This window comes from Gobio gobio (genome assembly GCF_949357685.1).
Source record: "Gobio gobio genome assembly, chromosome: 25".
Lineage (NCBI taxonomy): Eukaryota > Metazoa > Chordata > Actinopteri > Cypriniformes > Gobionidae > Gobio > Gobio gobio.
In genome coordinates, this window is record NC_137121.1 from 15,084,590 (window position 1) to 15,108,443 (window position 23,854).

Consider the following 23,854-nt stretch of genomic DNA (forward strand, 5'->3'; position numbering starts at 1 on the left):
TATGTTCATGATTCCCTGAAAAGAACTAGCACATAATTAGAGTAATTTGTTTGTGAATCGAAGTATAGGCCACACGAAGCACTTGGCCTATATGTTTGTTATAAGCAAGTGATGAGCTTTGACACACTTTGAAAACCACCAAACCACACAGTCTGAAAACCACCAAAATACATCATTTGGCATATATAAAAAAGAAAAGGCCCTAGCTAGTATCACATCCTCTTTCGTTCTACCTTACTGACTATAGAAAAATTACGTCAGTCATCATAGGCCTACAGAGTTCGTGCTCTCTGACCAAACTTCTGCCCAAGGACTAAATGCCACAATGTTTAATCATGAAAACTTGAGCTGGATACAAAATAAAAGGACTTCTTCTTTTTAAAGAAGTAAATAATAGCCCTTGGTTGAGGATGAGGTAAATTAACAAAATACATTTATTTTCATATAGCCTATATTTTAATCCATTTATGAATGGTCCTTGTTTTTATTGTATGAAAACCTTTATAAGTGCACACCCAACCATCCTAAAGCCAGTTGTTTACCATCTGCTTTTGAAGAATTTGTTACAACGGGTTCTTCCTGAAGTGAGGTTGCACTCATTCTACCTTGTAACCATTAAACTGCTTCCTGTGGATTTTTTTTTAGTTATACAGAAAGTGTAAAGTGAAAGTTACACTATTGTGCGGATCGCAAATCTTTCATGGAAAACCATTTTTTATCATGTACTTTTGAGCATTAAAATCCAAGCTTTCTCAAAGGAAGTGTTTGTCTCTATTCTTGACATCCTTAGGCACTTTTAATAAAAAAAATCCTGAAAAAAGCATCACGGATTCCTCAGAAATATTAAGCAGTGCAACTGTTTTTCAACAATATGCTTCTATGCTTCTTGAACATCAAATCATCATATTAGAAAGATTTCTGAAGGATCGTGTGACACTGAAGACTGGAGTAATGATGCTGAAAATACAGCTTTGCATCACAAGAATTCAATACATTTATTTTAAATTGTAATATTTCACAATATTGGCATTTTTACTGTTTTTTTTTTAAATAACTTTTTTATAAAATTAATGCAGACCTGGTGAGCAGAAGATACTTATTTCAAAAACATTACAACTCTTACTAACCCCGAAAACAGAGAGATAATAAGTTCATGGTAATTCCACTGCATGGGAAAATGTGAAACAAACTTTCTCAAATCACATTTTTAATGAATAATCAAACAAACACACACACACTGTGAATCAGATGGATTTTTTTTTAATAAAAAGCAGAACCAAAATGCAGTTATAAAGAGCTGACACTGAAAGCTTTTCCCTTTCCATTTTCCCCTTGAGAGCCTGACCAGCCGAAAGCTTGTAGTAAGCCGCATTCCTCGAATTAAAAAAAAAAAAAATACAACATAAAAGTATATAGTCTCAAAAACAATATATAGAGAACAGTAAGATCTTAAATGGACAGTGATGAGAGTGAGAAATTGTGAAGCTTCATTATTTCACTGCATGCATCTCTACAACAGCTCTCCCTGTCTGACCCTTCAACACTGACCTTGGAAAATGATGCCAGTTTAGATACGAAAGGAAGAGTTTAATCTCAGATTAAATGATCAGGGGTTCCACTATCATGAGAAAAACTATATGTGCTCCCTTATAAGCATTAGTACTGGTGGATCTGGAAAGGGTTCATTATTATGGCACACTGACCTGATTAAAAATGATACGCAAGATTAAAATTTGTTGCGGGTGGGTGCATTGGGACTAGATTAATGCTGCGTTCCATTCAAAGTTTGATGTGGGATGTTCCTATCGCTGGCTTCCACAACCCCTTTTTTTGGGGGGGGGGGGGGGGGGGGGGTACAAGCAATTCCATTAAACAAATGATGGAATAATTTCTAAAATAAATAAATTCTTCAAAAAGTGATTTTAACATAGACTTTTTAATGACTTTTCACAGTTTTCTTAGAGGTGGTATATGCAATACAAAAATGGGCCTTTTAAAGAAATAAAAAATGTGATAACATCTTTCCATTCATTATTAAAAATTACTGACAAAACTCATAAACATGTATCTTTAACTACACGTTGTCATATAAACAACCGTCAGTAACTAATCTGATTTAAATCTCACAGTTAGTTGCAAGCTGTATATGTTTGATTCACTTGATGGACTCAAAAGAGTCATTGATTGATGAACCGAACTTCCCAGGTTGCACTATCTCAACAGGGTCATTAATTCGGGAGTTGAACCGCCCTGATCGCACTGTATGTTTTTAACTCGCCAAAAAGAATTGACTCAAAAGTGTAATTTATTTGGGAATTGAACTGATTGAGCTGTAAGGTTTCGATTCACCAAAAAGAATCGACTCAAAAGTGTCATTCATTTGGGAATTAGACTTAGTTTATTGAGCAACTATGATCGTTGCTCTGTCGTTCCCAACAAAGATCAATGGAACTTGCGACCGTAGTTGCTCTGCTAGTAGCTCTGTATGCTTTTACAAATTGGACTTGCATGGTCGGGCTATCCTAGCTAACAGGGAACGTTCTCTCAAAGTTAAGAACAAGCGTTCTTCCAGAAACGGTAAAAGAACATTCTTTTAAAGTTATCTGGTATTTAATAATGTTCATAATAATAATAATAATCAAAATATCTTTTCTGGAAACGTTATAGTTGGACGTTCATCTAATGTTTTGTTTAAAGGCACAATTTTTTGTTTAAAGGGTAATTTTCACTGCTAGAGGTCTCTTATTCAAAACAAAGGCGTAGCTTGACGACGCCAAGATTTTGCGGAATCATGGGAGTTGTTGTCTTCACCTCTCTAGCGAGTGGAAAATAATTTGACAGGGCAGAAATCATATTTGTGGATGAGCTAAAAAATTAAAGATTTATTAACGTTACTGTAGTATGAAGTAGGGTGGGGCTGAACGAGGCCGCTGGAGCGATTGTTAATGAGAGAGAAGCGTGACACACGGCTCAAGAGCAGAGGAGCTTTTATTATGTCAAAGACGACCGCTTCCGTTTCTTCCGCTCATGCGTATGTGAGGTAACGCAGCGTATTTGAGCTTGTTGGAAGTTGTTATAATGTGCTCTGTGCGCTCGCTCGGTGGCTACTATGAGACACTTTTTGCACACTGCAGTAAACCTGATGTTAGGGATGGTAAAACATGGTACTTAAACAGATTTATACAATAAAAAAACTGTTGAGCTATATAACAATGATTAGTTTTCTGTCGATGAATATATCCAAACAGTTGCTCAGCTGTCTAATAAAACACATTATATATTAATGCGTCTTTGGTGTTTCCATGGTTTCTACAAGATAAAAAAGGAAATCGAGGGTAATGATGTCATTGATGGGCGACGCACGGACACTGTCCGTGTCCTGGTTAAAATGACTTCTCTGGATTTAAACATTCTTGGAAACATTTGGGATAATGTAAGTACACAAGTCAACAAAATATATAACACTGTTCTAGTGGTTTTTGGATATTTTAATCCCAAAATCTTACATATTGTGCCTTTAAATACTCGTTTGTTCTGAATGTTCTGTCAACATTCTGAAGCATTCCCATAATGTTCGTAAAGTTATAAAATGGAATGTTCCTTTACCATTCCCAAAACCATACTGGATATTTTAAACATTGAGAGAACATAAAAAAATAATATCCCTATAATGTAATGGGAAAAACATTAGCTGGGATGTTGCCGATTCACTAAAAGCCCACCACCTTAAAGAGTTACCGTGCAAAACACTTTCTGTCAGAGTAATTTAGCATGCATTTCCGCTACATCAGAGGAAGAACGGCTGTGCGAAAACCATTAATGCCATTCGGTTCTGGTATTTCTGTGGTTCTCTTGCGCTTTCAGAATAGAATGGAACACAGCATTTGATTGGCCAATTGGTCTGTAAGTCAAAACAGGGTGGAGCTCTACACTAGGTTGCTGTAAACCTCTAAACACAGCAAAAGCAGATACATGCATCATGGGGAATGTAGTCATTTGCAAATGAACATAATATCAAATCTACGAACCATAGTAATCATAAGAATAATGATAATAATAACAATAATAGCAATAATAACAACTTATAACAAGAGAATTTTAGAGAGTATAAAAGCAATTGTGTTAACACGTGAAGAGCGAGCTTCGGTGGGTCTACCTGGGGTAGTTCTTGGGGTACCGTTGCCTGATAAGTGTGTAAACATTTGCAGGGGACGACAATCTTGGCTCAAATATGTAAACAGTGAACACTGTGATGCCTTTTACAGCACCATTCTCCTGGGATGGAGCCACAGCAATACTGCAAGAAGGTAAAGGGGAGGGGCTTGTGTGAAAAACAGCCTGTGTTAATTGCGTCTGGGGGGTTCACGTCAAACATGCAGGCCACGGCAAACATGGCAGTGCACTGAGAAACATGCATCCACCGAGAGTTCGGGGTTAAATCCCCAACAATTGCTCAGTTTTCCCATAGTCTGCAGTGATGGCGCCACTGCCACACTCCAGGGCTTGGTCACTGTATCCCAGCGGAACATGTTCTTAATTGTTTTACTTAGTGTTAGATGAGGCCATACAATGCAACCTTAATCAGTATTGTATATCAGTATATAAACTCCCTAAAAAGATGGCATGAGGCCATAGAAACCTTAGAAAGACATTAGAAAAGAAAGACACTTGCTGAGGTCTTTTGAAGAACGCTGAGGGATAGATCTTGCGGTGGAATAACTTTAAACACACAGACGTACGTGTCCTTGTCCATATTGTGTGAAAGGACGACCGGAACAGTCAATGTACGCATTCTCCCATGCAACAGCCTTCATTCCAATATCCGGGTCATGGCACCAAAAGATGGCCTCCGCCCCTTTAAGGGCCCCAGAGAAGCTTCAGAAGTGCAAAGGTGAGTTAATCTTTAATTTTGTTCTTCAGTTCAGATGTAAACACGGAGAGTCTAGGGGTGGATGGAGAACCATGGTCCAGAAAAGCACACACCTGCATGCTGCTTTCAGCTGATTGGTGGTTTTCTCCTTTCTTTCACCCCCCTCTCTCGTCTATGCTCCCCATCTATGTCATCCATCGTTTTTTTTTTACGACTTACCAACCCTCTCAATCACCCTGCCCTCATCTGTCAGGAAGCTTGACGAATGCCTCCTCCTGCTGTTTTTTCTTTCACTCACTTCTCTCGCTCTCTCTTTGCCTCTCCCTTCTCTCTCCGTGGCATTGATTTTTTTTTTTTTTTGAATTATGGCCGGGTCCTAAGTCTCCTCTTCTCCAGTTGACACAACCAATCTTGCAGCCACTGAGAGGTGGTCAGTCAATCCAGCAAGTTGAGTGATGAAGCTGAACTCCTCTATATCCTGTAAAGGGTGATAGATCAAGTCCTTAATAACTATTAAAATATCAGCAAAAAAAAAATATATATATCATGTAGCAATTTATACCTGTGAATATTTGAATTGGAACAGATGTGTCAGATACTATTGATCTTTTTGGATGCTATTCCAGCACTGCTCCATGGGATGGCACCACAGAGTTAAGCAAGTATAACTAAACATATTAGTTGACTGTGTGACATGAATACCATATAGTTATGCACCATTGAATATACTACCCTTACTACTTCTGTACTACATAGTGCATATACTGTGCACAGTAGGCACATTTTTACATGCATAATAATATCTGTGAGAGTAGGTTTGCTGAAATGTGCAGTAGCTATACAAAGCACAATTTGTTAAATACTGTATCCCACAATGCAAAGCTCTCAACTTGACTTTCCATTTCCTGTGTGATAAATAAAAAATTAAAAAACGGAAATATTTAAAATAACTCTTTTTTTGTATATATTTTGCACTCACTGCTTAAAAAAATTATAATAAAAAAATTATTGTTTCACTTAAAAAAACGTTTTAAACTTTTATTTGAATATTTCCAGTTTACATTTTAATTATAGTTTAAAATTATGTGCTTTTGTCATTTTTCTGTTATATTTCTATTTAGCTTTAATTTGACAGAAGTTTTGATCATAATTTCAGTGAATAGTACAACTTATTTCAGTTAGTTGCTATGGCAACATTTCTAATTTTCGTTTAAGTTTCTAATCTAATATTTATGTGTTATTTTATTTCATCTTTATTTCAATGAATACATTTAACCTTAGGTAATAATGACAGCACATGCCAATATTCCATTATGAATATACTTTAAATGCTTTAAAACAGAAGAATGCCTCACTGCTGTCATATGACCTATTTATGACGCATTTAATGCAGCATCTAGTGGCATGTGGTTAACGTTTTAAAAAGACTGTAAAAACACCAAGTTAAACCAAGTTTATTGTAGTGGTGTAAGGGTTCAAATGACTCTTCACGGTTTCAGTATGTGCTATGGGCAGAAAAAAAGGACTACTGTCAAATAAAAATAAAGAAAATAAGAAAAAATAATCAAACAAGGAATAGCACAATTAAATACAATAGAACACAATAAATAAAGTAATCAAATGTAAAAGAACACTGCATATAATATTCACGGTATATATTAAATAAAGATTCATCCTTATTAGGTTACAAAGGTTATTCAGTCAAGAACAGTAAGTGATTTCTTTGTCTTTTGTAGTTTGATTAACATTAAAAACACAGACAGTAATATTAGGCTTCTGTCACTTTAAGACATAATGCATGTATCCAGTATACAGATACACATGAAAATGAACTCAATTTGGTATCCACACGCTGTCTGATACGCAGCTTTCTGTGTGCACACACAAAACTTCCCACACAGTGAGTGCAAATTCTCTTTTGCGTCTTCTTGCACTTGAATGTTTAAATTGGCAAGGCTTAAAAACACGCAAATGATATACTTTTGTGACGATGCAGAACTGGCCCGATCGTGATAGTGTCCTTCAGATTTGAGATTAACCGAGGTGCAATGCGTGCCGAACCGTGGGTGGAGAACGGTACAGTTTGATATTTTACTGAGAACCGTTACACCCCTAGTGTATTGCATTGTGGGATATGATACCCAATGAGTAGTTTAGTACACATTTTAGCAAATGTATTCTGGTTATTTTATTCATCAAGAAAAAAAGTATGCAAAGTATAGGCTACCACCATGGACATGCTACTCAACAAGAAAGCCATTTTGTTTATTGACTTCCCATGTGCAGTCCCATGTTTTTGCATTCACTGCATTTTAGTCTCAGTTAATGCTAATTATTTGCATAATGCACACGAAAAGGGAAGTGAGTTTATTCATCTTAACCCACCACTTTCCAGTCCGGTTGCAGGCCTTCCTCTTTATAAAGGATGTAATCGATTCTCCTGCCATTGCCCTTCAGGGGGATTTTGCGCCCCTTCTGGCTGGGACAATGGTTCTTGCTTGCGGGGAACACCAGGTACTCTTTTCTCCCCTCTTCATTCTCCATTACTCTGTCAGAGAAAAGCGAAATGACTGAGTGTTTACTGTGAATCCATAATCTATACACACGTATTTGTGTTCAACTTACTTTTGTAGGCTCTCTGGTGAGCTGACTTCCTCATCATATAACCCACTCGTGTCCAGGTATGTACCTGTAGTATATGTAAACACGCAACACATACAGGTTATATATGAACTGGAGATATAATTTATATATATTTATATCCTGTGAGTATGACTCCTGGAAAGGCCCTAAAATCATTAAAGTATAGCAGATACTTGACATCCATCTACACTCAAGGTCTCTTAAGAGTAGGACCAGAGTAACTCCAGCATTAAAATGAGCTCAAGGGAAATCTGTATGAGTCACGACTGAGGTACTGATATGCATATATACATGATTCTAATTGGCCATCTCCACCCAACCGTTTCTCTCTTCTGTTTTTCCTCTTCATACTTCACTAATTCTAGCAAAGCCAGATTGATAGTTCCAGTACTTTCCATGAAGGTGCTCTTTGTAACCACTGTTTTTACTTTAGCAATATATACAATTATAAATTACATATTTAATAAAACAATTAATATATATAATAATATTAATAATGGTATAAAATATAGTATACATAATATAGTAAAATAAAATAGCAAAATGTGTAGCAGTGTATATATATATATATATATATATATATATATATATATATATATATATATATATATATATGCAACATATAAATAATAAATTACATAATTAATAAAACCATTAATATATATAATATAGAAAGTACAGTATAGAAAGAGAAATTATAGAAATTAATATATATAATATAGATGTGTTGCTGTATACAGTATATACACTCAATATATTAAATATATAAATTAAATATTAAAAAGGCATAAATATATATATATATATATATATATATATATATATATATATATATATATATATATATATATATATATATATATATTAGGGCTCTCAAAAGATTAATCGTGATTAATCGCATCCAAAATAAAAGTTTTTGTTTACATAATATATGTGTGTGTACTCTGTTAATTATTATTTATATATAAATACACACACATTCATGTATATATTTAAGAAATATTTGTATGTATATACTGTATATACATTTATATAATCTATAATATATATAAATATAAATGTTTTTTATATAAAAATAATATTTTTTTCTTAAATATATATATATTTATATATATTTATAATATATATTTTTCTTAAATTTATATATATATATAATTTAATAAAATATTGTACATTATATATATATAATATGGAAAATATTATACCAAAGTGCGTGTGTGTATATTACATACACACATTTTGGTATAATATTTTCTAAATTATATATAGTGAATTGTGTGGGATGCGAGAATTCTGGAAACCAAAATTAATGGGCCGTGGACAAATTAAAGTTGAGAACCAAAATTATCATATTTCCATTCCATTTTTACAGATCTTCATACCCTCACCAGGCCTTGAACTTCAGGGGGGAGAAAAAAACAGTGTGTGCTATAAAGAAAAGTGGATCACACCCACAAATGGCGCTCACTAAAATCAGAAGTGTCATTAAAAGGCCTGCACTCCGTTAGATCTATTTCAGAAGTGGGGCTGGGCAAGAACTTCTACTGTGGTCTCCTGCCAGCTCATCTAGTGCACCATCTGTGTGTGGCCGCGGTGAGCACAGGCGTGTGACATCTAATTTAGCGCTGACTTTAAAATCTCACACAAATTGAGACACTTGTGCGAAAAAAAACCTGATTACCATACTACAAAAGATTATTTTTGTGTGTGTCTGGAAAAGGTTAAAAAAAGGCCTTATTTTATATATATATCATTAAAAAAATTATGTAAAAATATATATAAATAAATATATAAAACAATACAAAATACATAATTTTAATAATATGTACACTTACATATATACTTTTTCCTTAAACATTCAAATCTTGATGTTGATATAACATGTACTGTTTTTGTATCAACTACTCTTCTGTAATATATATATATGATAAATAGATACATATATGCATTATGTATCTATTATATGAGCACTACTTTCTAGATATGGCATTTGCATGCAGTTCTTGGAAAAACCCATATTGGTCAACCACAAGTGCAGATCTCTACCCACTAACCCACAACAACTCCCAAGCTTTTATGACATTGCCTGTAAATCCTTTTCTTTCTTTTTTCTTTTACTGAACTCACCTAAGGCCCACGGTTTGTCCTCTCCAGGACCAAGACGACAGGGGTCTTTATAATGCGTGAAGAGGGAGTGCTGTTGTTCCAGCTTATCCTCTGAATGACAGAAACATTGTGAGACAGATAAATAAAGAGTTTCAGAAAGGGTTACATTGCCTCCTTCTGGTCAAACATAGTTCACATAGATAGTTCAATGCTGGTCACTTCAATTATTTTAAGTAAAACAATATTTAACGTTCAAAGCAATTTTACAAGATACCTTAGTTGAATACAAAGTTGAATAAGCTGAATATTATAATATATAATTTATATAATTATATAATCATAAATTACATTATATATAATTGTTGTATATTATTATTATTACTATATATTATTATTATAAAATGCATAGTTCTGGCTCTAAAATATGATGTAAAAAAAAAAAAAAAAAAAGTGAACGATTTTTTTAATTGTAAAAAATAAAATTGTGGAAAAACTTGGAAGAACTGTTTTTTTATAATAATAATAACTCTGCCAAGTTTCTTTCAAAATTTGTAACTTGTAATTTTTTTATATAATAACAACAATACTAAAACTATTCATAATTATTAAATAATTAATTATTAAAACTAATAATAATAATAATAATAATAATTATTATTATTATTATTATTATTATTATTATTATTATTATTATTGAAAGTAATAAAAAGGATGAAAAAACATTTTGTTATTAGTAACTTTTTAAATAACAATAATAACAACAATAAAACAATAGCAATTATTATTATTAATATTACTATGAATTATTATTAATGCTAATAATAATAATTATTATTGTTATCATTATTATTAAAAATAATATCACTTTTTTGAATATTAGTGTCTTTTCTCATAAGTTTCTAATTGGGATTGTTATTATAGCCATGTTTTAAGACAAGGACATTTTTTAGGGACAATATCAGCAGGATTACATGGAATGAATTTAAACATGCTAAAATATGCTAAACCCAGATGTTTGGACATTTATTACTAGTAGCTAAAGGTATAATCAATTTTCCCCCCAAATAAATAAATAAACAACTGAAGGACATTTTTTATACCCTAAGCCTGCACATTCCACGTGGCCTGCTTATTGCTTTAGTAATAAAACCCCCAGATGTTTTTAACGAAGAAAATGATGGTACCCGAGGAGCAGTTGTCAAAGTTGAGGTCTCCGAGGATGACGTCGAAGGCCACCTGATCGTCCAGAACCTTCTCCTCGTCCGTGGGACCCAAGGTGGTCCTTTTGAACTCGGCACCCCACTCCAGCAGCAAGTCCATCTGCTCGCAGCGCACAGATGCATCACCTGAGAGAAGAAGACAGATTTACACAAACAATACCTATACCAAGAACTAAAATCTAATAAAAGCACAAATTTCATTTTACAGAGGGTTTTATTCAATAAAACGCACACATATCGCAATGCGCAAAACAACTCATTTGATTTCGGGGTAATATAATGAAATAGCGTCGCACTGAGGTGCCTCTAGTTTATCACATTTCCACGACTCGTTCTGAGGCAGTTATGGCAGATGTAGCGATTTAATGAGGCCAGGGTGGGAAAACAGAGCCAAGAAGAGCGAGAGAAAGCAGTGAAGCATAGAAAAAGAGAAGAGATGGTCTGTAACATCTCCCCTCTGCTTTGGTGGAGCTGGCAGTGGCAAGTGTAGAAGAGAGCAAGTGAGAAAGAAAGAACAGCAATTTAATTGCAAACCTCAAACAGTCACTGAAGTTAGAAGTGTGTGTGTGTTGCTGGTGCTAAAGTAACCTTTAAAAATCTGTAGTGTGTAATTTCTGCACCACTAGTGTTAAGGCCTGTTCACACCAAGGATAATTATAAAGATAACGATAAATATATAGTTCTAAAAATCGTTCTCAATATTAATGAATAGCAGAGTTCACACCACAGCAGTATATGGCACAGAGAAATGATATTGTTTCAGAACGATTTTTTTCCAGGTGATGAACGATAAAAACATTGACAGCCAATCAGAATCCATCCTGCTGTACGAGCTTGAGCATTTAAAGCGGCAGACAAGCGAATGCTTAGAATGATATCGTTCGCTGGTGTGGACGCTAATATAGTTATCATTATAGTTATCTTTAAAGTTATCGTGAATGGGGCTTTACCAAATGTTTACTTGATTACTTGATTCTGATTGGCCAATCAAAGCATTTGGCAGTGATCTATTTTTATATAGTGTATTATTTTTGTTCACTTGCAATGTACACTGCCATTTAAAAGTTCGGGGTCGGTAAGATTTTTTAGTAACGCTTTAGATTACAAAGTAAAATTAATTTACAGCATAACTGTCTTTCAGTAATTAATTACTTATAAAGTACGTACGAGTATAGTAATAAGGGAACAATATGTAAAACTTGGGGAATAGAGTGGTAACAACCACAAAAATTAACAAATTATTTATACTGTAGGTATTTTAGAACTAAACACATGTACTTTATAGGTACACTATAATTACTGAAAATGATGCGGTACATTTTTTTTATGCAGTACTTTGTGGGCTGTAATCTAAAGGCTTTTTTATGTTTGTGAAAGAAATCACACCAAAGGTGCAGTAAAATTGGCAAAAATGCAATAATATTTGTAATATTATGAAATAGTAGTACAATTTAAAAGAACTGTTTTCTATTTTAATATATTTTAAAATGTATGATTTATTCCAGTCATGCAAAGCTGAATTTTCAGCATCAATACTCCAGTCTTCAGTGTCACATGATCCTTCAGAAATCATTCCACTATGCTGATTTGCTGCTCAAGAAAACAGTTAAAAATAAAACCCTTTGGTAACACATTAGAAATGTCTTTACTGTCTGTACAGATGTACAGATTTGATCAATTGATTGCATCCTTGCATTAATTTTCTTTAAAAAACAACTAAAATCTCACTGACCTCAAACTTTTGAATGGTAATAAATGAGAAAATGCACATCAGTCTGGTAAATGTCACAACAAAAACTCTTTAAGATCGTTCAAGTCTGCTTCGCTTGATAATTTTTTTAGGTCTGAAAATGTAAGAAATTTGAGACATAGGTGATACTTAAATTAAACAATTTAGAACTCATTATACATAAAAGAGAAGCCACTGTGCCATAAAATTTCCTTCAAAGCTAATTGAAATCTCAAAACTGCATAAGAAACCAAGGCAATGTGTATACATCAGGAGAATAACTTAAATCCGCCTCTGCACTGTCAAAGTCTATAACACACAAACACACACACACACACACACACACACACTCATACAGTTTGACAGGGGAAAACAAGCGATTGAGAATATCCAGAGACACACTGCCTCGTCTATTAACTGAACCACACTTGTCCCTGAAAGTCCCTGTCCTGCATCATCTCCAGCATAATTAGGTTTCTCTTGCCTTCTTCCCCGTTTCTTGCCTCGTTCCCTCATGTTTCATTTATCCTCCTGAAATAGCCCCTGCTCTATAATTAGAAAGGGTGGCAGACACACAGAGGCGTAGGTGGATCCCGGAATAGCATGAGTATGTCTTCGTAAAAAATGAGCGCCATAGACCGTGAGCTTTAAATAGGGCTGACGCCAGGAACGGCGAGAGCCCGTCGTCATGGGAACCGGGATCCTGTGGGCGAGCGGGACACGTTGATTAATCGGAACGGAGAACAGGGGTCAACATGCAGTGATGTCACAGGTCCTGCTTGTGAAGTGCCGATTCGGGTGCATGACACAAGCGACTGAGATAAAGCAGACTCGTTTTTACGGTTCACACAAAAACGCACACATACACACAAGCGTTTCCCTGCTCTGTGTGAAATCTAGAATCGGGACAAACCTGTCAGGATCACTCAGCGTCAAAGCTCTAGTCAGAGTACCGCAACTTCACTGGGGTTTATGAGTGTGTCTAAAAAAATGTGGGAACCTAGTAGTCCTACCTACAAAAATAGCTTAATAACATCACTAATTAACAACTTTTTAAATATTATAATTAGCTTAATTCAGATATGATAAAGAAGGTATCCACACTTGCATTGCGTGTTTGTGCATTTTGGGGGGTAGGAGCAATGAAGGGATGGGTTGTGCTTGTTTGGGTTGATTTCAAATATCAACAGTGTTTCTCAGAAATCGCGTACTGCTCCTTTAAGTCACTATGATATGACTGGAATCCCTCTGTGTGCTCTATGTGTGCATAGACACCTACCTTCAATAGCATGCAGATGAGTACAGGCGATATATCCAACAACACGTTGTTCCTGAGCAGAGCATCCAACCTGCACCTGAGAGAATAGAGCAGGAGGACAAAAGAGATTGAGGTGAGAACTTTGCCACATCAAACGTGTTACTGAAATGCAAAATCAGCTATGAAGTGCTGTCAAACACCCCTGAGCGTTGTTGCGCTCTCTCTTGGTCAGATTCTCCTGTCATAACGCTCTTAGATGTCCATGTTAAAAGGAAATAGTCAGAGCATGCACAGCTCTGAGCGGTTCAACACCTGCTCATATTTTATCCAGCTGCACCAAATTCTTACATTTCATCTTGTTTTTCTTGTCTGGTTCAAGCATAATATCAGCACATTAGTGAGCAGACGGACTGAATATAGAAATATTGAATACGGACTAGTAGGAGCAAATTTAACACCAAAATTCTGCAATGTCAGCATTTAGCATTTTGGATTGTGTTTTTTGCAGATCTTCACACACACATAAGTTCTCTGTGTGTGGTTTGACCTACATAATGAGGATGCAAAGTCCTTATATTGTGGAGTGTATTCAGGTTTTAGGACACGCCTCCTTCATTATGAGCACATGCCGATGTCCTTGTAATTCAAAACAAAAAATAAATGTACTAAACCACTTTATCTATGGAGAGTCCCTGTAAACCACATATTCAAGAATGTATGTGTGTGTGTATGTGTGTGCTCATAAGTTTACATACCCCTTGCAGAATCTGTAAAAAATAAAATTTTACCCTGATCATCCAATTCAAAAAGTTTACACCCCTGGCTCTTACTGCATCATGTTTCCTTCTTGAGCAATCATCAGTGAATGTTTTCAGCTTTTGTAATAGTGGTGTATGAGTCCCTCAATTGTCCTCAGTGTGACAAGATGGATCACAAAATCATACAGTCACTGCTGGCAAAGGTTCAAATAGGCAAAAGATGCTGGAGAAACAAAGAATGTGCAGGACCTGGAGGATTGAACTGCTCAGGACAAACAAGAGACTCGCGAACAACCATCCCAAAACATTAAAAAAACTGTTGTGGATCATCCAGGTAATTAAGTATTAAACCAGGTATTAAGAATCAACATGTAAACTTTTGAATGGGGCTATATGATTCTGCAAGGGGTACGTGAACTTTTGAGCACAACTGTAAAAATAAGTACTAAAGTACTAAATACATAAACCAATCGTTTTAAATTGTGAATAAAAAATAAAAAAAGTGAATTTAGGCATCACGTTATAATGCGCAGTATGAAAAATTGACACTGATTTTGAGACTTGCTAAAGATTTCATTTTGTGTTAACTGTAGGTAAACAAAACGGGGGGGGGGGGAAAGGAAAACTGGCATGCACATTTGTTTGTGTGAGTGTTTGTTCATTCTGCCATCTCTCTGTCCTCTTTTCATCCAGACGCCCCATTCAGTGTAAAACATTTACATTGGCTCATTCCCAGACTATTTAAAGTGCTGAGAGGTATATGTCTGGACACTGTTTTCAACCCCCTTCCAAATACTGAAGCCCTCCAAGTTCTACATTTCAGCAGTGGGTGATAATAAATGTCATTGTTCTTTAGAGGTGATTTGTAGATTTAATTACACTAATGAGAGTCTGACCATGTGGTCTCTACCATGAGCTCACTCACTGCATTGGATCAAACAGAGCTAATACTCTTTCATTTCATTCCTGGCTTTTTCCTTACTCAGCTTCATTGCCTTCCTCTGTTCCGTAGCTGCATGGCCTCTCTTTCCCTTTCTGTGTCCTTGCGTATGAATATTTCAAATGTTTATCCATGCTTGGCTAAGTGTATGTGTTTGCAGTGACAGACAAGAGGAGGCAGGAAACTGTTGAAAATAAAATAAAATAAAAATATTTATACAGTAAAAGTAGCACTAACAAATTGATGGTGCCTGACTAAAAAATACTCTTTGCCTCATTTTCAGATTACAAGTACAGTTTAAATCACACAGTTTCAACATAAACAAACTGATAAACTTAATGTGAAATATAACACGAAAAATGATACCTAGAAGATGGATGGCTAACTTTAAAAAATGAATGAAGAAGAGGGTAGTGAATGACGTCTCAGGTCACTAAATACCAGAGGTATGTGTTTAAGGGTTAACCATGGCATGTTTCAACCCTTTTAACCAGGTTTTAACAATTTTCAAATTAATAAATGTAATTTTTTCAGTGAACAGATTTATGTTGATTCTAATCACCTTGAATAAATGCATTTTGAAATTATGAATATTAAAATGCCAAGTTCTGGCATGAAACTCTAGATGGCGCAGGCTGATAGGTCCTTAACTCATTTGGTAGTGATCACATTGTTATCTCGCTGATTGGTTGCTGTTGCATCAGCGGCCAATCATCTGTGCTCATGTTTGCTGTTAGCAGTCTGCAGCACGCTTTCAGAAACCCTCCACCTTCCCCAGATCCACCTGTATAGATCTGCTACAGGGTTATTTCATGTATGTTATATGTGCAGCAGCAACTTGTCTTACATGCTCACAGCAATGTCTGTGAATGTATTGGCAGTAGCAATCTCAGTACTTGCTCTGAAGCAGCGGTGTAGAAGATCTATTCCGCCAAGACCAAATACACTAACATTGCCAATCTCTATTACCATGCCAATCTCTCCGAGAGTTGTCATGACAGAAATAAAATTAAATAGATGCAAATACTAAAAACTATGCTATGATTTTTTTGAGCGAAGAAATCGTACTCGTTTCTTTTAATTGTGACTGACAAATATGCATCACATTATCAGATTATCAGTTTGTTTATGTTAACTGTGTAATCTAAATGGATGGAAATGTTATATGCAATTTAAATACACCTTAATTTTAGGCCTAAATGTTTTTTATTAATGCACCGACTTACACTCACCTAAAGGATTATTATGAACACCTGTTCAATTTCTCATTAATGCAATTATCTAATCAACCAATCACATGGCAGTTGCTTCAATGCATTTAGGGGTGTGGTCCTGGTTAAGACAACCTCCTGAACTCCAAACTGAATGTGAGAATTGGAAAGAAAGGTGATTTAAGCAATTTTGAGCTTGGCATGGTTGTTGGTGCCAGACGGGCCGGTCTGAGTATTTCACAATCTGCTCAGTTACTGGGATTTTCACGCACAACCATTTCTAGGGTTTACAAAGAATGGCGTGAAAAGGGAAAAACATCCAGTATGCGGCAGTCCTGTGGGCCAAAATGCCTTGTTGATGCTAGAGGTCAGAGGAGAATGGGCCGACTGATGCAAGCTGATAGAAGAGCAACTTTGACCGAAATAAACACTCGTTACAACCGAGGTATGCAGCAAAGCATTTGTGAAGCCACAACACGCACAACCTTGAGGCGGATGGGCTACAACAGCAGAAGACCCCACCGGGTACCACTCATCTCCACTACAAATAGGAAAAAGAGGCTACAATTTGCACGAGCTCACCAGAATTGGACAGTTGAAGACTGGAAAAATGTTGCCTGGTCTGAGGAGTCTCGATTTCTGTTGAGACATTCAGATGGTAGAGTCAGAATTTGGCGTAAACAGAATGAGAACATGGATCCATCATGCCTTGTTTGCACTGTGCAGGCTGGTGGTGGTGGTGTAATGGTGTGGGGGATGTTTTCTTGGCACACTTTAGGCCCCTTAGTGCCAATTGGGCATCGTTTAAAGGCCACGGCCTACCTGAGCATTGTTTCTGACCATGTCCATCCCTTTATGACCATCATGAATCATCCTCTGATGGCTACTTCCAGCAGGATAATGCGCCATGTCACAAAGCTCGAATCATTTCAAATTGGTTTCTTGAACATGACAATGAGTTCACTGTACTAAAATGGCCCCCACAGTCCCCAGATCTCAACCCAATAGAGCATCTTTGGGATGTGGTGGAACGGGAGCTTCGTGCCCTGGATGTGCATCACACAAATCTCTATCAACTGCAAGATGCTATCCTATCAATATGGGCCAACATTTCTAAAGAATGCTTTCAGCACCTTGTTGAATCAATGCCAGGTAGAATTAAGGCAGTTCTGAAGGCGAAAGGGGGTCAAACACAGCATAAGTATGGTGTTCCTAATAATACTTTAGGTGAGTGTATTTTGAATGCTCATGTGTATGTGCACACATGCTCTTAATTGGCAAAATACACAGGCAGGACAAAAAAATACATGCATTTCAAAAATAGCATATCTGTACAGTAGGATCAGACTTGCCGTGGTTTATTATGTTAATATTAATCAAACATTTTGACAAAAAAATATAATTTACATGAATATATTGAATGCAATAAGTAATACCATATTTTGATAGCGTTTGATAGCATATTTGCTGTGGTATCAAAATTGATATTGAAAAAAAGTGAAATTTCACTGATATTGGAGTTGGATACCGCAATGTTGCTATTGTGAGAATGCTAGTGTATTATATGTGTGCAAGGGTATTGTGTGACCTTGCACAATGTTTCACCTGAGCTAAAGTCCATGTAAGGTTGCGTGTTTTGATTGTGTGTGCATACATGCAAATAAGTGTTAATGAGCAGTGTGCTAATTGGAATGAGTCTGCCACTTGTGGGATCTCTTATAAGGTTAAAGATTACTTGCCCAAAGGAGAAACAGTCGGCTGGCTAAGTAAGTCCAACAAACAAACACAAACACACACACACACACACACACACACACGCACGCGCACACACGCAAACACACACACACACACACGCACGCAAGCACACACACACACACACACACACACACACACACACACACACACACACACACACACACACACACACACACACACACACACACACACACACACACACACACACACACACACACACACACACACACACACAGAGCCTGGCTGTCTAATGAACTTCCTCCTGTTCTTCTAATCCACTCCTACTGGCAGCTTGAATGCTGAGCTGATAACACACAGCAAAGACATGACTAAAGCTGAAGACGGCTATACTTTACACTAACAAAGCATTGCAAATAGAGCTGACCACAGCAAGAGCAGTAGGTCACGGTCTTTTTCCGCTGAAAGGCGGCACTGATTGCTGTACAATCTCCAAGTTTTAACATTTTGCCTAATAACAGACAAGTTTTCTTGCACCAAAAACAGTAATTAAGTATTATGCAACCATTTTACATCCGCTCTGGGCCTCATTCATGACACAAGCAGAACAAATTTATGAGTATGTCACTCACAAATCCATTCATACGTAATTGTCCCATTGAACTAAACACGACGATGTGTTTAAGAATGGTTTCATGTACTATTTATGCAGATTCATTCCGTTGTTGTTACATGAGCATTGACCTTTAAAGTTAAGCTGTTTTTGCTACTTTACCTTTAAGACTTCTAGGCTATATATAAATGACCTCTGTTATGCTTTATTTTGCATCATAGTTTCCATACATTTTATGGGTGGACTGGATAGTTCTGCATTTTGAATGCTGATTCATGAACTATTTGTTTCAAATAAGCAATGAAAGTCCTGAAATTTGTCTGTCCAAACAGAGCAGGATGAGATTTCGCAGATTTATTATTTAGATGCTCACCAAGGCTGCATTACAAATTACAGTAAAAACAGCAATATTGTGAAATATTATTAAAATTTAAAATATGTGCATTTTGAAGTATCGCATCAGAAACGAGTGATGGAAACGCCAGATTCCGCAAAAAACATTGGTAACACTTTACAATACGGGTGCACTAATATGCATAAATTCATGCTTAACTAATGCACAGATAATCATGCGTTAATGTATGACTCATGAAGAACTAAACCATTTATTAATGATTACTGCATCAGCAACTAGTGAAGATTCTATATGATTAATAGATTAAGTAATATATGAATTGCTATTAATTAAATATGACAATGTATTAATTCCCTAATAACATATTATATTAACTAATAATTTACATTAATGTGTTAATTACCTCAATGGGTCAAAGCCATGCATTTCAACTTCCAGTTGTCTGCTTTAATTAATCATTAGTTAAAGATTTGCAAAGCTATCATTATGTTATGACTTTACTTGTTAAGGCACATGACTATTAACTAATTGTTAAGTAATATGTCATTATGGTTATGAGTTTTGAATTAATTTTTAATTAGTTAATAGTCATGTGCCAATAATAGACAAAAAAATTTAAATCTTAACAACTACATTCAATTTTGTGTACATTTTTATATGTATTACATATAAAAAGATGGTTAAAATTTAAAGGTCCCATGGCATGGCATTTTTCTATTATTTTATAATGTTTCCTGAGGTGTACTTATATTGTTAGTATGACTTTTACATCATAAAATGTCATAATTTAGAAATAAAAGGCATTTTTTCTATACTGCTGTTTGCCCTGTGGCTGAATGCCCTGCTTCAAGAGGCGTGTCTGCTGTGAGACTTCAGTAAAAACGCCCACTGTTGTGATTGGCTGACATCTTTGCATTTTAAATGAGCGGAGGGGGCGTGGTTTAACGAGGTCTACGAGGCAGGAGCAGGCACGAGCTGCTGCCAGAGAGACGGATGGACCTGAGTTCACTTCACATCAGTTCTCAGCATGTCTGAACTGTTGTAGTTACAGCATATACTTCAGGTTATTAGTCTATTTCTAGTCGGAGGGACTGTCACTCATGTCAGAAAGTTAGTAACTTTAGTAAATTATGGATCAGCGCTGACTGGAGACGCGAAACGTTTAGAACGATTCAGTCCGATTTGGTGAACTGATTCGGTTCACTAAAAAGAATCGGTTCAAAAGAAAGATCGTTCGCGAACCGGACATCACTAATGTACCAGAGACGGAGCTCAGCGATTGCTAACAAAATTATTTATAGTAACAACTGAGTTATGAGAGCGCTGTCAGTCAGCGCGAGTGTATTGTGTTTGTATCTGAGAGTTCTGAATAAACACGAGTCCCAGTCACGCCGAGTCCGTCTTCATCATTATTACCAACTTTGTAACACATGCAAAGTACCATTACAGCTGTCGAGATGAACGAGTTAAAAGTAAGTGTTGATAATAGCATTATTTTTAAAATAAAATAAAAGCGTCAGTGACGTGCATTGAGTACACAGCGCAAACAAAGACACAACAGCAGTAATCGAATGTAATCCAGTTTATTGTGGGGCTAGGCTGGCTAGCCCGGATATGCTCACGCTTACCCCCCTTCTGCTTAATCTCACGCCGCGTTTGGTGCCTCCGCTGTGGGCCAGATGCAATACTGGGGGTCGGGGATGTTGAAGGCCAACGGCCAGTGCAGCCCGAGCTTCGGCGTGTGTGAAGTTTATCTCTAAAGATCTGACTCTGCCGATGTTAAGCAGAAACTCATGACTGTATGCACGTTTTAGAACCGATAGACGCGACGAGGACGTACAAAAACACTGACTCACAAGATAGAAAACACGAAAACACCGTTCTGTCGGGAGAGAGAGAGCTGCGTGTGCAAGAATAATAAATAATTAGCTACACATCAGATATCACTGATCACAGATCAGAAGGAACTGAAAAAAGACTTCTGTTTTCATTTGTACATCCAAACACTGAGAAACTGCCAGCGTTCACTCGTTCACAAGCAATGATCAATGATCTCTCCAGCATTTGCATGGGCGTGCCAGATTCTCTGGGCGGGGGAAAGGGAGTTAACCGTTCCTGCTTGGACGTCAAACCAGGAGACTTCAGGATTGGCTCGTCTGGCCTGTCATTTTCTCAAAGGCAGAGAAAGACAGCCAGAACTCGGTTTTACACCGATCAACATTTCTATCCACTTGGGGACAATATTCAGGCTAGGGGAACTCATATTAATGTTGAAAAACCTCATAAAATGAAAATTTAATGCCATGGGACCTTTAAATTCATAGAGGTTGATTTTTAAAAAATTGGGATAGTCAAAAGTGCCCGTAGTTGCAGAAACACCCAAGAAGAGTCAAGTTTTAAAATCAAAATATCAAAACTCTTTGGTCATTTTTTGAGCGAGATGCTAATGATCTAATCAGATTCAATGATCTATGCTAAGCTATGCTAAAAGTGCTATCGCCAGACCTGGAGATCGGCTGAATGGATTTGAAAATGGTAAAACTCAACTGTTTAACTCTAGGGGAGTTTATTTAAAAATTAGCTTATTTTCAAAAACAGTGGTGTGTTCCTTTAAGCTGAGGATGTTTTATATACTGTTGGTTACCAGGTTACCAATACCACCGCTTAAAGGGTTAGTTCACCCAAAAATGAAAATTCTGTCATTAATTACTCACCCTCATGTCGTTCGACACCCGTAAGACCTCCATTCATATTCGGAACACAAATGAAGATATTTTTGTTGAAAGCTGATGCTGAGAAAGGCTTCAAATAGGCCTCCATTGGCATTCAGTACATTTTCACTCCCAAGACCGATAAAAGGCACTTAAAACGTCATTACAAAGTCCATCTCACCACAGTGACTCTACAATAATTTTACGATGCGACGACAATAGTTTTTGTGTGCAAAAAAAAATCAAAATAACACCTTTATCCAACTTGTTATTGCCTTCCGCGTGTGCCTCCACGACGCATGCGTGAGAATATGACGTAGCGCCGGGGTTCGGGAATCCATGAAATGCGCACTTTAGTCCCATTTTGAGAACTACGCCAAGACCGCGTGTCTTCCTCTGATTGTAAACAAATCGCTTCTGGGTCATCTGTCCGAACGCCGGATCTGCGTAATATTATCGCGCATGCGTCGTAGAGGCACACGCGGAAGGCAATAACAAGTTGGATAAAGGTGTTATTTTGATTTTTTTTTGCGCACAAAAACTATTGTCGTCGCATCGTAAGATTATTGTAGAGTCACTGTGGTGAGATGGACTTTGTAACAACGTTTTAAGTGCCTTTTATCGGTCTTGGGAGTGAAAATGTACTGAATGCCAATGGAGGCCTATCTGAAGCCTTTCTCAGTCATCAGCTTTCAACAAAAATATCTTCATTTGTGTTCCGAATATGAACGGAGGTCTTACGGGTGTCGAACGACATAAGGGTGAGTAATTAATGACAGAATTTTCATTTTTGGGTGAACTAACCCTTTAAATAACTTGACGGAAACACTAATTTGCATTTGTTTTTTTGTTTTTTGCGAACTTTGAAAAGATTCGCTTCATGTTTGGATGGAAACCCAGCTACTGTCACTTTTTTATCAATTGAATGCATCCTAGCTGAATAAAAGTTAAAAAAAAAAAATCTTACTGGCCACAAACTTTTGAACAGTAATGTAGCTTGTAGCTTTAGCACATTGATCAGGACAACATAACAATTCCCAACAAATAAACAAGCACTTAAACTTTCCTATATAGCTGGCATGAATTGTATGGACGTCACCAATTTGCTAACGATCATGCAAACCCTACATGAGCGTTCTTCCCTTGACGTTAAGAGTGTGGAGAGCTCTTGAATAATAATAAGAGGGCTGAACATACATGCTGAAAGGCCCTAATTAAAGGGCTGCTCATTCCTACGGGAAGCATTTTTAATTAATATCTCCACTCCACACACATTCCTCCCTCTTCTCTCCCCCTGTTCAATTCACACCCATCCCCCCTCTCCAAATTGTTTGACGAGGTTCGTCTGTCTTTATTTATCAAAAGCTGACATTTTACTACTCATTATGTCCAAGGGTGAAAAGCAGTGTTGGGGAGTAATGACCTAAAAGTAGCAACATTACGAACTCCATTTTTCAATGCTGTTTTGTGAAATGTTCAGTTCGCAGACCTTGGAGGAGTATCCAAAGTGCATCAATAACTTCTAGAAGCCTTTTGTTAAACTTACACCCACGTAAAAGATTGAACGCCATTTCAAGTAATCATCTCTTCAGTTAGTATATTTACAGGGCAAAGGCATTGTCCTTCTGTTTCTCTGTGTACAGTACTCAATATTTAAGTGGCTACTCTCTCTCACACACACATACACATTCAGAGTTAGTATTTAGCAGCTCTGTCTGATAAATAAG

The 23,854-nt window shown here is 36.5% G+C and overlaps 1 protein-coding gene across 2 annotated transcripts in view; it reads right to left on the bottom strand.

Moving 5' to 3' along the window:
• Window positions 1-3,472: 3,472 nt before the first annotated feature.
• The window catches only part of smpd3 (sphingomyelin phosphodiesterase 3), a 48,258-nt gene continuing 27,876 nt past the window's right edge, over window positions 3,473-23,854 (bottom strand). For both annotated transcript variants that reach the window (XM_079809986.1, XM_079809987.1), the window contains 6 exons: window positions 13,848-13,923; window positions 10,804-10,965; window positions 9,641-9,730; window positions 7,496-7,559; window positions 7,256-7,418; window positions 3,473-5,348 (listed from right to left, as the gene is read on the bottom strand). In XM_079809986.1, the coding sequence (XP_079666112.1) occupies window positions 5,247-5,348; window positions 7,256-7,418; window positions 7,496-7,559; window positions 9,641-9,730; window positions 10,804-10,965; window positions 13,848-13,923 (657 nt within the window). In that variant the 3' untranslated portion in view covers window positions 3,473-5,246. The remainder of the gene's footprint in view (window positions 5,349-7,255; window positions 7,419-7,495; window positions 7,560-9,640; window positions 9,731-10,803; window positions 10,966-13,847; window positions 13,924-23,854) is intronic.